This window comes from Astatotilapia calliptera, chromosome 9 (genome assembly GCF_900246225.1).
Source record: "Astatotilapia calliptera chromosome 9, fAstCal1.2, whole genome shotgun sequence".
Taxonomy (NCBI): Eukaryota; Metazoa; Chordata; class Actinopteri; order Cichliformes; family Cichlidae; genus Astatotilapia; species Astatotilapia calliptera.
This window is the reverse complement of record NC_039310.1, coordinates 1,761,900-1,776,721: the sequence shown is the minus strand read 5'-3', so window position 1 is coordinate 1,776,721 and position 14,822 is coordinate 1,761,900. Positions and strand designations below refer to the sequence as shown.

The 14,822-nt window shown below is 43.9% G+C and overlaps 1 protein-coding gene across 1 annotated transcript in view; it reads left to right on the top strand.

Moving 5' to 3' along the window:
- The window catches only part of LOC113029848 (SCO-spondin-like), a 35,678-nt gene extending 31,244 nt beyond the window's left edge, over positions 1-4,434 (top strand). The window contains exon 12 of the mRNA XM_026180878.1: positions 4,136-4,434. Coding sequence (XP_026036663.1) covers positions 4,136-4,158 — 23 coding nt within the window. The 3' untranslated portion in view covers positions 4,159-4,434. The remainder of the gene's footprint in view (positions 1-4,135) is intronic.
- The last annotated feature ends 10,388 nt before the right edge of the window (positions 4,435-14,822 follow it).

The window sequence follows — 14,822 nt, the reverse complement described above, 5'->3', positions numbered from 1 at the left end:
TTATGAAGGGAAGAATTCAGTTGTCTTTTGTGATCTTCCAGGAATTTGGGTGTTGCAGAGCTGACTGCTGCATTCCTGCTTTATAAAAATGTACCAAATGTTCCGATCTCTCTGATTAGACCTGGGTTGTTGCTTTCAGTGTAATGGTGAGCTCCCAAGCACAGCCACCAAATGCAAACTCAATCCTGGAAGCAGCCGCTGACCTTTCATCTACTTAATTTGCCATGATGTAATGAGGAAATAGGTTTAGGTTAGACCTATTGCTTATATACAGCCACGAGAGTCACTAACAGGTCTCTCTGCCTAATTTGTCACAGAGTGAGGAGAGATCAGGCCTCACTTGGAACTGCTTGGCAGTTAATTGTGCAATTACTTTTGAGCCTTTGAAAATATGGGAGCATGTATGAAGACGGCTGCAGCTCCTAAAAGGTTAAAGCAAGTTTTTCATATAAGTACATTTCTATTTATACAGTTCAAGATATCAACTTACAAAGAACAACTAATGAAGACACAGCTGGAGGGCCAGTAGCTCTGTCTCCTTTAGTTCTCAGCCTTGTGTGAAGCACACAACCTGATCGTTAGACCTCAGGAACCTGCAGGGGTGTTTGCATGGACACGTTTGCTGCTGCTCCAACAGTCACAACCAGAATCTTAAAGTGAGTGAGACACGAGTACTTTGCAGTTGCATTTTGAACACTTTGTTTGAAGGAGGTTATTTTGAGAAGAGATGAAATAAGCTTCTAATTCACAGCAGGACACAACAGAGCTCAGGTTGGCCTGGTGTCTTAAGTGAATAAAAGAGCAAGATCGAAACAGAGATTTAACCTGATCATCCAAAGTGAGTCAAAAGCTGCCCCAAGGTTCAGAAATATGGGGACCAGGAGTTCACAGAAATCTATCAGGGGTACAAAGGAGGACGTCTCTTTCCTCCTCATGAAGTTAAACAAGGTGGTCAGCCTTCCAGGTTTTAAAAGACCTGCAGCTTAAAACAACGCAGGGCTTAGAGGAGATCTATAACTGAATGTCATCTGCATAGCTGTGATGTCATATGTCCTTAAAAATGTGCCAAAAAGGAAAAGCTATTTTTAAAAAGATGCAGGTAATAAAATGTTGTTTCATCAGGTCGACTAATTTAACCAGGCCTGAGAAAGAAACAGGTAGAATATCAGGCTGAGCTGGGTCACTACGAGAAAACATCGTCCTCTCCGCTCTGACTTCATCCTGCAAAGAAACTTGAAATGAAAGCTATGAACTAGGATCTCATGACTGCCAGAGAATTGAGCATATAAATGACCAGCATGGTTGTCATGGCGATATGGCCTTTGCTATGGCATAAGGGTTGAGGAACGCCTTAAACGTATCACTCATCTTAGTGACACAATTCACGACAAATTTGTTGATCAGAGTCGAATAAGAACTAAATTTGAATGATTGAGTAGCGTGCTGGGCGGGGCGGGGGGGCGGGGTCTCCTCTGTGGCGGGAGAGTGGCTGCTGTGCCAATCAACTCCACCTGGCACTGCTATCTGAGCTCAGCTCCACCTCTCCCCCTACAGCTGAGCTAAAAGCACACCCGCTGCCACAGAGATGATTTCTGTCTGTAAATATTTATTGGACTCATTCGAACAGACTTGGATGAATCTAAACAGTCTGAAGTCTACAACCAAACTTACTGCATGTCAGAAACTAGCAGCAGTTACTGCTCCGTGCAAATAATTTACTTTGAATGCAACTAAGAGTTTCACGTTTGTCCTTGAGGAGTTCTTGTTCTGTAATCAAACTCAAGGCAGCTTTGAAAAGTAAAGACTGGGTGCCTGTGAAGATGTCACAGTTGAAGCAGCTCCCCTGCGTTTCTGGATCAGACTCGTCGTTAGGTGGAGCTTTAGGCTCATGGCGAGTTTGGGACACACCCTCTATCAGTGATGTCACTTTTGCTATCATCAGTGGTGTGGAAACCTGTTAACGTGGAGAGCAGGTGTTACCTCCATGAATGACATAACAGATTTTGTTACTTGGCACACCCACAGTGGAAACTTTAATAATCCTGTAGTTTGATTCTTGGTGTCTTAATGATCAGTGTCTTCAACAACAGTGACGTCCGTCTGTGGCTTCAGGTTATCAGCCGGGCTGCAGTTTCTCTGTGACGACCGTCTGTGTCCATTTGTCCTTTAGCCTCCTCTCAGCATCAGACTTGGTATCTAATATTAAAACAAGGCAGAAAGCTGCATCGGGACGATCGCTCTGAAAGCAGAACAGCTGTCAGTCGTCCATGTTTTCCTCTCCAGCTTACGGGGCAGGGGAGGTGATCTCGTGATTCAGTAGCTTGTAGAACACCTTCAGCAATAATACTTTGTTGTAATCATTTGCTGTTTGTTTATCAGCCTCTCACATCATTGGCCCACTGTTCCTTACATGCTTCAGCTCACTGAGCTTTGCAGGCATGCATTTATTTATAGAAACTTCTCCTGTGGTCCCGCTACAGCATTTCAATTAGGCTGAGGTCTGGACTGTGACTGGGCCGTTGCAGCGCCTCGATCCTGTTCTTTTTTAGCCATTCTGTTGAACACTTGCAGCTGTGCTTGGGACCTTTGTCTTGTTGTAGGACCCAGTTTCAGTCACACTTCAGGTGTCAGGCTGATGGCTTCATGTTCTCTAGAATACTTTGGTATACAGAGGTGTTGCTGCTAGGCTGCTAGAAACCCAGGACCTATGGCTGTAACTCCAAATCATCGCTACACTTGGCAGCTGATTAGGGCTGTTTGTGCTGATATGCTGGTTTATGGTCAAACATCTCTGCTTTGGTGTTGTCTGTCCAAAGGACGTTGTTGTATTCCTTCATCTTATTTTTTCCTTCCAAAAAAAGTCGTACTTGTTCAGCCTTTTTTTATAATGTGGTGAATTTTAAAGCTGAGCATGCTAACTCTTGCCGGGATGAACTCTTGTGTTTGCTGCAGTTCCTCTGAGCATTGCACGCTGAGACCTTGGAGTGAATTTGCTGGGACGTCCACTTCTGGATAGTCTTTCACACTGTAGAATAAGACTTCAAACTGTTTGGAAATGGGCTTGAACCCTTCCCAGATTGATGGGCAGCAACAGTTGTTGATGTTTTCACCTGACTGTGCATTCGATCTCTTGGCTGCTTCTAACCCTCTTGAAGGCTTTAGAGAGGGTGGACTTTGTTTTTTGGCTCAGCTTTTGGTAAATAAATAATGAAACGGTGCAATGTGTTGTGTTTGGTAGTTCATCTGAGAGAGCATTTATACTTGTGTGTTAAATCTGTGGCGTAGAAAAATGTGTTTGTCTGTGGAAAAAACACAAAACAAACTATTATTTACATGAAAACACTTATTAGACGGGTCTGCTGTTATTTCTCTCTCACTGTGTGTGTGCACATTGTACATTTTAAGAAACCACCTCACTCTTGTTCAGTGAGGAGCATGCACTGCTGTGGAATGAAACAGAAACAGAGCCAAAGTGAAAGTGCTGCTCTAACCTTCTGTTTGCAGCAAGCAGCCAATCAGAAAGCAAAAGTCCAAGAATGAAAGTACAGGGCTGGAAATGGGAAGAACATATCCAATTCAAAGACTCAGCCTTCATGTCACAGTTGTTTTTATTACCACCAGGCTGAACCACAAGCGTGTGGTCACTGACACGAGCATTCCTGCAGATTTACACACACAAACATATGCTCACCTTTGCCCGTCATAAATGATTTAATGAAGGGTCCCACCTCTGAAGCAATTATGCTGTAATCCATTCATCAGCATGGCTGATCGCCTCAGTTAATTGGATGGAGCCACATACGACGTAGAACCCCACCCCCAGTGCTGCTCCTCCGTGGACATTACATCTGATGGCCGTTGGTGCGATCAATCTTTGATAACACACACGCACAGACGCGCGCCTATGAATCCATATAACATCATTTCTACACATCTGCATCTACATTGCACCTGTTTTAATAGAGTTCAGTTTCATCAGGCTCATTTCAGAATTGAGCCAGAAGTCTTTGCACACACTGGGTCTCAATCTGTCATCCTGTACAGGAAGCAGTTTTCTGTTTGCTGAACGTGTTCAGTTCTTTGACGGAGTAGCGGTGAAGATGCGACACCGGCTCACTGTTTCCTTTCTCCGCAGGAGGCGATCTGTCCCGACGCTGAGCGAGTCTGTTGGACGCGTCTGCGAACGCACCGCAGAGAGAACAGTGTGAAGTCCAAAGCACCAAGGAGCACCTCGCTAAAAGCCAGCTGGGTGATAGATGGAGGATTCTGGGTGGACGGATGGATGAGTGGAAAAAGTCCCTGCTGATAAACACAGTGCTCTGTAGTGCTCAGTCACCAAATGACTGGATCTTACTGCTGATCGTATATTTCTTACATATTCTGCAGCCTGTACATTCTACTGTGTATTTATAGATTAAAGATCCTATGATACAAGTTCTACTGCATTAAAACATGTTTCTTGTGTATGTTTGTGTATGTATACGTAGCAGCTACTGAACTGAACAGCTACTAGTCTGGGTTATATTCCCATGTTTACAGTGCAGTGCTGACGGGCTGGTCAATAAATGGACAGCAGGTCAGCTGTCTGTCTTTGAGGAATCCTTTTCTGTTTTAAGCAGTGTTGCAGCAGCACATGCTTCGTTGCTTTGTGGGACGTGGAAAGCACCACGTTAATAAAAGTGCCATTAAAAGTTTATAAGATAAAAGATTATAAGATTGATTTATGATCAATTTCAGGGCTGAGATCACCGACAGATTTCCTTCATACATTCAAATTATGCTGATGTGCTTTTTATTATTAATAATAATAATAGTAGTAGTAGTTTAATACACTGAGAGTAATCACAATGTTCTAATCCAGAGAATTAAGCAGCTTTACTTGCACACTTCAGTAAACTTAACATCTAAAGCAGGGGTCACCAACCTTTTTGAAAATGAGAGCTACTTCTTGGGTACCGATTAAGGTGAAGGGCTACCAGTTTGACACACACTTCTCAAATAACAAATTTCCTCAGTTTAACTTAATTATGTGTTATCATTAATAATTAATGATATTCATCTATGTACGGACACTAATTATGTTAATTATTTTTCACCATAATTATAAAGAATGCAATTAGGAAACAAGGTAGGAAACATAAATATCAATATGCAACGCTTTATTTCTATATATCTCTGCAAGTATTTACATTTTGAAGTGATCACTTCTACAACATTTTCACTTACCACTAACAAATTTTAACAAATCATGCACTGTTACATACATTATTTTTGTATGTATGTAACATACAAAAAATCAACTTTCAAATTTTACAGAACTTTTCACCAAATTGGCAGCATTTTAAAGCAAATTGTCACATGTTACACTTAACAAACACATTTGTTTTTCAATAATTAAATTCAACTTTGACATGACACTGTAATGTTGCCACTGAGAACATCTAATATGGCTTTCTTTGTCTGTTAGTGGGAAACCTGGCATTGCATGCTGTTCACCAGTGTGTTGTAATCTGGGGTATAACTTGACACTGCAACTCTGAGTCTTGCAGATGTGCATCGGAGAGGCGTGTTCTGTGTTTGTTCTTGATGAAGTTCATGTCAGAAAAGGCTGATTCAGAAAGATAGGTTGAACCAAACAGGCTGGCAACCTTCATAGCTGCTGTGCACACACCACTGTACTTTTCTGTGTCAACAAGGCACCAAAAGTTTGGTGCACCCAGATAGGCTTTGAGGTGGACATCATTTTGTAATGTTACAATTTCGATTTCCACCTGTCCAGCATCCAAGCTGAACATTGAACTTAGTTGCTCAGCAATGCATGTTGTGTCCACATTCATGAAAGGATTGGAAACAAATGAGACACATGGCTCAAGCTGATCAAGGTCACAAAACCTGTTCTCAAACTCTTGACCAAGTCGGTTTATGACTTGAGTGTACTTTTCTGCAACTTTGTCAAAAGTCTCAGATGCAGAAGCATTGTCTTTCAGCACCATCTGCACAGAGGGAAAGTGCAGCACCTTTTTTCTCTGTAAATGCACAGAGAAAATGTTCATCTGGGCTTTAAATCCATTTAAAGCACTTATCATGTCAGCAACAGTCTTACCTTTGCCTTGCAGCTCACAGTTCAAATGGTTCAGTTTCCCAGTAATGTCTGTTAAAAACGCAAGGTCAAGTGTCCACTCAGTGTCCTCCAGCAGAGATGTGTCTTCCCCTTTGGATTGCATGAACTCCTTGATTTCACCCAAAAGTGACAAAAAACGAAGCAAAATCCGTCCCCTGCTGAGCCATCGGATTTCCGTATGTAGTAGCAGGTCACCATATTCAGGTGACAGCTCCTCCAATAGCACCTTGAATGTTCTGTGCTGTTTAGCTCTGGAGCGGATGCTGTTTATGATCTTCACGACGGGAGTCATGACGTGCTCGAAGCCGATCACCTTTGCGCATAACGCCTGCTGGTGAATGATGCAGTGGTAATGCATGAAGTTTGGGAACTCTGTGTCACCTTTACAGTGAGCGATGAATCCCGTATGTCGGCCGATCATAGCAGGAGCCCCGTCGGTAGTCACTGATACCAGCTTTTCCAACGGTACCTTTTTCTTCGCGAAAAACTCCTTCACCGCGTTATAGATGTCAACTCCCTTCGTTGTTGTCTTTAGCGGCAGTAGTGTCAGAAGTTCTTCTTTTGTGGAGAAACCATCAAATACCATCCGGATAAAGACCATCAGCGGTGCTGTACTGCTGCTGTCGACGCACTCGTCACACTGGATGCTAAACCAACTGCACTTTGCCAGATCCTGATCCAACTGATCGGCCAAGTTCCCGGACATAGCCGACACTCTTCTAACAATTGTAGTTGCCCCCAGCTGGACATCAGAGAGAGTGGAGATTACATCGTTTCCATATTTCTCGTCTTTAAGCACAGTTTTTGCAATTATCATCATTGCTTCTTTGAAATACTCCCCGTCTAAAAATGCCTTCTTTTTCTTAATCATGAAATGTGTAGCTCTAAATGAGGCTTCGGTTGCTTTTTGAGAGTTTTTCACCGGTCTCGTGAAAAAAGACTGCTGTTTGCTCAAACCTGCCTTTAATTCGCGGGCCTTTTCCGCTCGCAGTGTGCTGCCCTTTGGGTAGTTAGCATGGTAGCTTGTGTGACACGTTCGGAAATGTCTCTCCACGTTGTGCCGCTTTGCCGTTGCCACAGTTGCCCCGCAAATGAGACACACGCATGAATCTTTCACAGTAGTAAAAAAGAACTCTTCCTCCCATTCACTGTGAAAATTATATGTTTTCTTCCTTTTTTCCGCCATGTTTTCCTCATCTCCTCACCTTTGCCTTTGCTGGTCTTCACGGCAACTGTTTCCGTGGAGACCAGCTAGCACTAAATATTAGATCATGATCTAATATTTAATAATAAACATTTTTTTAAATATATTATCTCTAACAAATTAACACCAATGCAATTGTGATAAAAAAAATAGCAAGAAAAAATAAAAATAGATGCAGCTTACTGGTAAGTTGTTATGGTGAGCTATTTTTAGAACAGGCCCGCGGGCGACTCATGTGGTCCTTGCGGGCGACCTGGTGCCCGCGGGCACCGTGTTGGTGACCCCTGATCTAAAGGATGTAAGTACAATCGCAGAAGCTTCCAGATAAATATCTGCAGCAAACGAGCTGTGTACGCCACAAACATGCTGCTGTTCGTTTCCCTTTTCCTTCGGTTTGCATCAAAGAGGTTGCTGTCCTGACAGCCTCCTGGCTGTAACGCAAGCCTTCGTTAGATTTAGCGTTCAAGTCCTTTTTAAAATAATGTGCTCATTTCCCCACAGATGAGCTCGTCTCCTGTGTCACCGGGTCTGTTATGGGGAATGCAAAGACAGTAAGATTATACATGATTTAAAACCCATCATCCATCTCTCTGCGTTTCTCTTGGTTACTTCATAAAACCTTCTGCAGCTTCTACGTCTAACACAACTGGCAGTGTGAAAAACACGGTTTCTGCTGACAGTTTCATTTACTGCAGAGCTGTTTAGCCACGGCTGTAAGGAGATGTAGCTTTTAATGGATGTGTCAAAGTGACGCCCGGAGCTTGTTCTCTTTATTTATTTCAGTCGTTTATCCAATATAATGTAAGGTGCGCACACATTGGGAATTCATCAATGAACTTTAGTTACATATTGATTTTCCTCTCTCATCATCCCCTTCTTGCCTCCTCGGTCCCCTCCTTTCTTCCTCTCCTCGTCCTCTCTTTTCTTGACTAAATAAGGGAGTTTTGAGGGGAAGGCTGACCAGCACACCTCCTCTGGCTTTCAGCTGCTTCAGTAAATACTGCTGGAAGTAATAAGAGCAGTAACCGCTGCATTTTTAATTCATGCCAAAGACTCACGTTTTGATCGATAGTCTTCGTCCAGCTGCAGGGCTGCAATTTATCACGTGTGACTAATCATTAAAAATATGATGCTGAGGAAAAAGGGGGAGGACGCCTTTATGGAGCTGTGCAGGACATTTTTGATAAATGCTTCCACGGAGCAGCAGAGGGCTTCAGGCCTTTGCTTGGCGCTGCTGAAAACAAGGACGTTTTCCTCAGTCGGAGCCATCACAGGTGAACCGGCTGCAGTCCGGTTTCAATGGACTTCAAGGGATTCAGGAAAACGCTTTGTCTGCTGATGCCTTCAATGCCAGTCGGAAAATTAATACCTCACAGCTAAATTGAAGCGATGCTTCAAACAAGGTCATCGTAATTTCACCTCGTTAGTGTCCCCAGCAGCTCACAAACTACTCTTGCTCCCAGTGGCTTTGACAGCAGCGCACACGCGGCTGCATTTTAATACAAAAAGATGAGAATTTCATCCGATCTCGTCTTTGGGACATAATCAGCATTTCTGTTTCATTTCCCCCACAATGACAATATATATACTACCAACCGTTTATCACAAGAAAACGAGCTTTATGAGAGCATGAGGGTGGGGATGGATGTTTGTGTCTGTGTGTGCCTGTATGTCTGTGTCTATATGTCAGGTTGGGTATCAGACGCCACCTCTCTGGGGACATCTCAGGCCCTCCACTTCCCCTGCCAGTGGCGGACTCCCTCAGGTGTCGGTGCGTTGGTGGTTCTTTGTGTCTGGGGGTGGGCGTCCAGGTACACACCGGCTCACTCCTTGGCGGCCGCTTATCGGGGCCTGGAGCCTGGGGCTCGCTCGGGCCACTTCGGAGGTGGGGTGCCCCCGGCCTCTCGGCCTGGGGCTCGGTCACTCAGGCACAGCTGGCTGCCGGCGGAGCTCACGGGCGCGTCACTGCAACTCCCCCTGGCTTCTGCTCCGCGGCTGCTGAGTGAGCCCTCATCTGGGACTCTCCTCAGCTCTTTCTGGGACAGTGGCGCGGCTGCCCCTCTGTTGGTCTTCCTTGGTCTCTTGTGTTCTGGGGACCTCTGGATGTCTGGAGTTTTGATCTCCTCCATACCTGCTTCATGCCCTGGAGGACGGGGCTGTGCCCCCCCCCCCCACACACACACACACTCCCTAGCAGATCGTTACATGGAGAAACCTTTGGAATGCAAGCATGCTGATCCACACAGGTGTGCACATGGGTATTCATAGACGCGGACTACAGCTTTCTTGGCTGCTGCCTCAAAGCACATTGTGCGCTGTCTATCTTGCGTGCTGCACAATATCGTTTATTATTTAGTATCTACTGATATCTACTGCTAGCTAGTTTATTGTGATGGTGCCGTTTTTTTTTATTATGTTGCTCTTTGTTGTTTGCTTTCTCTTCTGTTTTTTTTTTCTCCATACAGGTGACCCAGGTGTTTTTTTTTGTTTGTTTGTTTGTTTGTTTTCTTTCTTCCCCCCCTTCTCACCGTCTCTTCTCCCCTTTGGTTTTCTTTCTCTCCCTCTCTTTCTTTCATTCTCTCTCCCTGTCCTATCCCCCAGTCATGTCTGTCCCGTTTGTAGCAACTGAAAATAAAATAAATTCATAATTATAATAAAGGTCAATCAAATGGACCAATATGGCAAGGCCATGATGATCCACTTGGTAAAATAAATCCGCTTGGCATCTTTCTTGGCCTTAAGACAACAATTCGGATGGCTAAAGATCCAAACGGGACAAAAAAAAAAAAGTAATGATTTAAAATGTTAACGCATTTGCGCAGATCTAATATTAAGAGGAAGACTCTTCCAGAGTCTGGGACCTGCCACAGAGAAGGCTCTGTCACCACAGGATTTAAGTTTAGACCGTGGCATAGTTAAAGTTAGTTCTGACCTGGACCTCATGGTTCTTTATGAAGCATAGATGAATAGAAGCTCAGACAGGTGAGAAAGAGCTCGCCAATTAAGTGATTTAAAAACAAAAAGTAAAATTTTAAATTGGGTCCTGTGAGGAACAGGAAGCCAGTGTAGGCCGAAACTGGAGTAATATGCTCCTTCCATTTTGTGCCAGTTAGCAGATGAGCAGCTGCATTTTGGACCAACTGGATATGATAAAGAGAGGCCTGGTCCAAACCAAAGTACAGAGAATTGCAGTACTCCAGTCTGTAAGTAATGAATAGATAAATAACACTTTCAAAGACATTAGCAGGAGGTATGGCTTTACCTTGGCTAGTCTCTCACCTGCCCACACAGTTTAGAGGAACCACAAAGGTACACACCAAGAATTTTAACATTTGACTTACAGTAGGAAGATAATGGCCCCAGAGGAGTGTCAATATGTTCATTAACAAAGTTACCAAAAATGACAACTTTGGTTTTGTTTTCATTTCATTTAAATTTTTGTTAAAGACATCCACTGTTTAACGTCATCAGGGCAGCGTAATAATAACTAAAGAGAGCCTATCCCTGCTTTTAAAGGCAGATAGATCTACAAGTCATCTGCAAAACAGTGAAATGAAAGGTTGTAGCATGAGAAAATAGACCCAGTGGCAACATATACAGTGCAAACAAGGCAGGACCCAAAATAGAGCCTTGAGGGACACCATAATTAAGAGGGGCTATTTTACAGCTGTGGGGGCCTGTGTTGAAGTCCTTCCAGATAAGTAGGACCAAAACCACTGGAGAGCAGACTCTTTCAGGCCAGCATATGATTCCAGCCATGATAGCAGGATATCATGGTTGACCGTGTCAAAGGCTGCTGTCAGCGGGGCTGCCCTCTTGTTGTTCAAAGAATATCATTAATAACCCATCTCAGTGCTGTGTAGTGATTTTAAACCAGGCTGAAACTTTTCAGAGATCTCATTAAGATCAAGGTGGGCTTGAACTGAAAATAGACCACTTTGTCCATAACTTTAATAGGAAAGCTCTAAATTAGCCAGAACAGTTGGGTGCTTTTTAGGGAGAAGTTGAACATGCTTGTTTCAAACATGATGGGACACAGCTTGTAGCAAAGCAAGAGTAATTATACCTCTTTTATTAATCTCTAGTTAATAAAAGACCCAACAGTATTCAAAACATTTTTAAGCGGATCTGGGGAAAGACAATCTGATGGACAATGAGATGATCTTAGGGGATGAACTACCACAGACAATTCACTCAAGGAAACAAACGCAAACTGCTCTAAAACAGCTGAGCACATAGGAGGAACACTGGGGTCTGAGGCAGTGGGCAAGGAGACATAAGACCTTATAGCTGAAACTTTGTTGGTAAAAAATGTCAAAAAGTCATCACATATGTAGCGAGCGAAAGCCACCGAGTAACCGCTAAGGGCCTCTATACTACTTGTGAAAACTTTCAGGCCCAAAGCTCTCACAGGAACGAGCCCAGAATAAACAGGACAAGAGGGTCAATATCAGTCAGATATGTTAAAATTTATTATTTTAAAAGAACACAAAGGGTTTGCAAAAGGCCTAAAACATCAAAATGGTAAAGGTCACTAACGACCACAAGATAGTGTTATTGGTGCAACCTGCCAGCAATGCAACTATCACCTGAGGGCTTGCTCTCCCTTGGCGGTCCCAGATGCTCGTTGCTTTAAAAGAAACAAATCCACCCCAAATAAATACGAGCCCAACAGAACACTTATCGCATGCACTAAGTGCTAGTTCAGGCAATAATCGGTGGCACTAAAAATCACTCTTAATAAAAACTTATTCACTGCAAATCCACACAGAGCACCTCTAAAGATCCAAATTCCCCTAAGGTAAGAGCCCCACTCAGGGATTGCACATTGCCCGACTAATATTGCACCAGCCCAGTAGAAATAAAAACAAACCCGGTATAAAAAAACAGTTTTAAAAGGTGACCCTACCAAAACCAAAAACACAACAACAAGGAGAAGGAGGAAAAAACAGTGACAAATTCACATGTGCAGCCTGCCCTGCAGGAGGCAATACAATATAAGTTAGATTATAGTGCATCAATATCCTTTTTTTAATGTCAAATATATTAAGTTAACATACCTCCAGCAGACAACTGTGTTTGCTGCACACCTGGCTTATCTTGGCTTCTCTTGTAAAAATCACTACTAAAACATAAAATACAATAAACATCAAATACATTTCAACAAATTTAAAAAAAAAAAAACACTAAAAGAAAAACAGCCTGTACCTCGAACCTCTGCTGTAGAGGTTTAAAACAACTGTTTGTGTAGCAGACAATTAAAACTTCTCAGGCTCTTCACCTACTCACACAACCATTGTTCACAGCCGCTCGTCAGTGGAAATGAAGAGCACCTGCTGCTACTTCCTCTTTTATACCCTCCATTGGGTCCCCTGGGTCCTAAAGACTTCCCCATTACACATACTCTCAAGTTAGCCTTAAAAGAGTAGCGACATCTGTTTGAGGGAGCTGGATACCTATTTACCACTTTTACAGATCATAAAAACCTCACTTACCTTAGGACAGCCAAGAGACTCAATGGTTCACCTGTCTCCACCACAAACTCTGTGATCCTCTCTGTCATTGATAGGTTCTCCAAGTCGGCTCATTTCATCCCCCTAGATGAGCTCCCCTCAGCTGCAGAGACTGCTAAGCTCATGGTGGACCATGTGTTTAGACTTCATGGAATCCCATTAGAAATTGTCTTCAATAGAAGCCCCCAGTTTGTCTCGCAAGTATGGAAATCATTCTGCACCGCCTTCGGGGCCAAAGTCAACCACAGCCTCAGTCAAACGGCCAAACTGAAAGTCTAAACCAGGAGCTGGAATCAGCCTTCTGCTGCATCACTGCACACAATCCTGCAACTTGGCATCTTCCCTGGGTAAGTATGCACACAACATATCTGTGAAGGTTCTCAGTCATCCAGGTCATCGTAGTCTAAGGAGCTTGGAAAGAAAAGCGTCTGGACTTCTTTAAGTTGCCTGAAGACATTTCACCTCTCATCTGAGAAGCTTCTTCAGTTCTAAGAGTCAAATGGTGGAGAGTCCCAGATTTAAACCCCGTGGGAGTATCCCCCCAAAGAGGGACAAAGGACCCCCTGGTTATCCTCTACCTAATCACATGAGCCAAGGTGTGAAAACGGGTGTGGGTCACAATCAGCCAGGGTTTCGGGTAATCTCATTGTGAAACCTGGCCCCACCCTATCATGTGATTTCCTGAGGTCAGATGGCCAAGGGTGTGAGTGGGCGTTAAGGCGTCTGTGTTTTGATTTGGATCCAGGTGTCGTCTACATATCTGTACCAGTGGCTGGGTACTCTCCCGTTAAAAGAGCCAAGAGCCTTTCTTTCCACTTCTTCCATGTAAAGGTTGGCTACAATAGGTGACACGGGGGAGCCCATGGCACAGCCATGTTTTTGTCTGTAGAAACCCTCGTTGTATTTGAAATAAGTGGTGGTAAGGCAGAGGTCTAGCACTGTGCAAATCTGATCGGGTGTGAAGTTGGTCCTGTCTTCCAAGGAGCTGTCTTCTTGTAGTTGTTTTCTGACAGTCTCCACGGCCTCCGTGGTGGGTATGCAAGTGACGAGAGAGACTACATCAAAGGACACCATGGTTTCATCTGGATCCAGGGTAAGTTTCTGGACCTTGTTGGTGAAGTCGATGGAGTTCTTGATGTGATGTGGAGTGTTCCCCACCAGAGGTGCTAGGATGGTAGCAAGGTGTTTCGAAATGTTGTAAGTGGCTGAGTTTATGCTACTGACAATAGGTCTGAGTGGGACACCTTCTTGTTCTACTGCAGACACTAGAGCACCTGCCAGTGAGCCTGAGAACAATGTTGGCATTGTGACATTGTGCAGGTTCCTGGTTCTCTTACTCTGTCCCCAAGTGAAAACCTGCAGGTGTTTTGCAAGGTTGACCTCTTAAAACCTGTTCATAAAGAGATCCTGATGGTTGACTCATCTAGGTTCCACTTCCAGCAAGTGTGCTGCTGCAGCCACTGGTAGTGCCAGGGTACCTGTCCCAGAAGAATGGAAGGAAAGGCTAAGCCAAAAACTGTCTCAAAGATCTGTCTTCTGCTCCCGTATAGAAACGCAGGAAGCATAACAGAAACCCAACTTAGAAGGAACTAAAAGAGTCAGAATCTTTTGGTGGAAGATGGGATCAGTCCCGCATTGATGCATTCCACCAAATAATCTACTGCTTGAATCATGCCCCTGTATTAGCCTTCACCAACGCAGAAAAGCCATACATCTTGGGGCAATTGTGGCTGTCCTGTATCAGGAATACTTGGAAGAATTAAGACCAGTTGTGTTTGCCAGCAGAAAGTCAAGCCAGTTTGAGAAATGCTACCTGATACATCAACTGGAGTTCCTGTTGCTGAAGTGGGCTGTGGTGGAGAAGTTCTATGATTACCTTTATGGAGCTTGTGTCACTTTATGTATGGATGACAATACCCTGACATACATGCTCACCACAGCCAAGCCTAATGCGGTGGGGCACCAATGGATTGCTGCCCTCTCT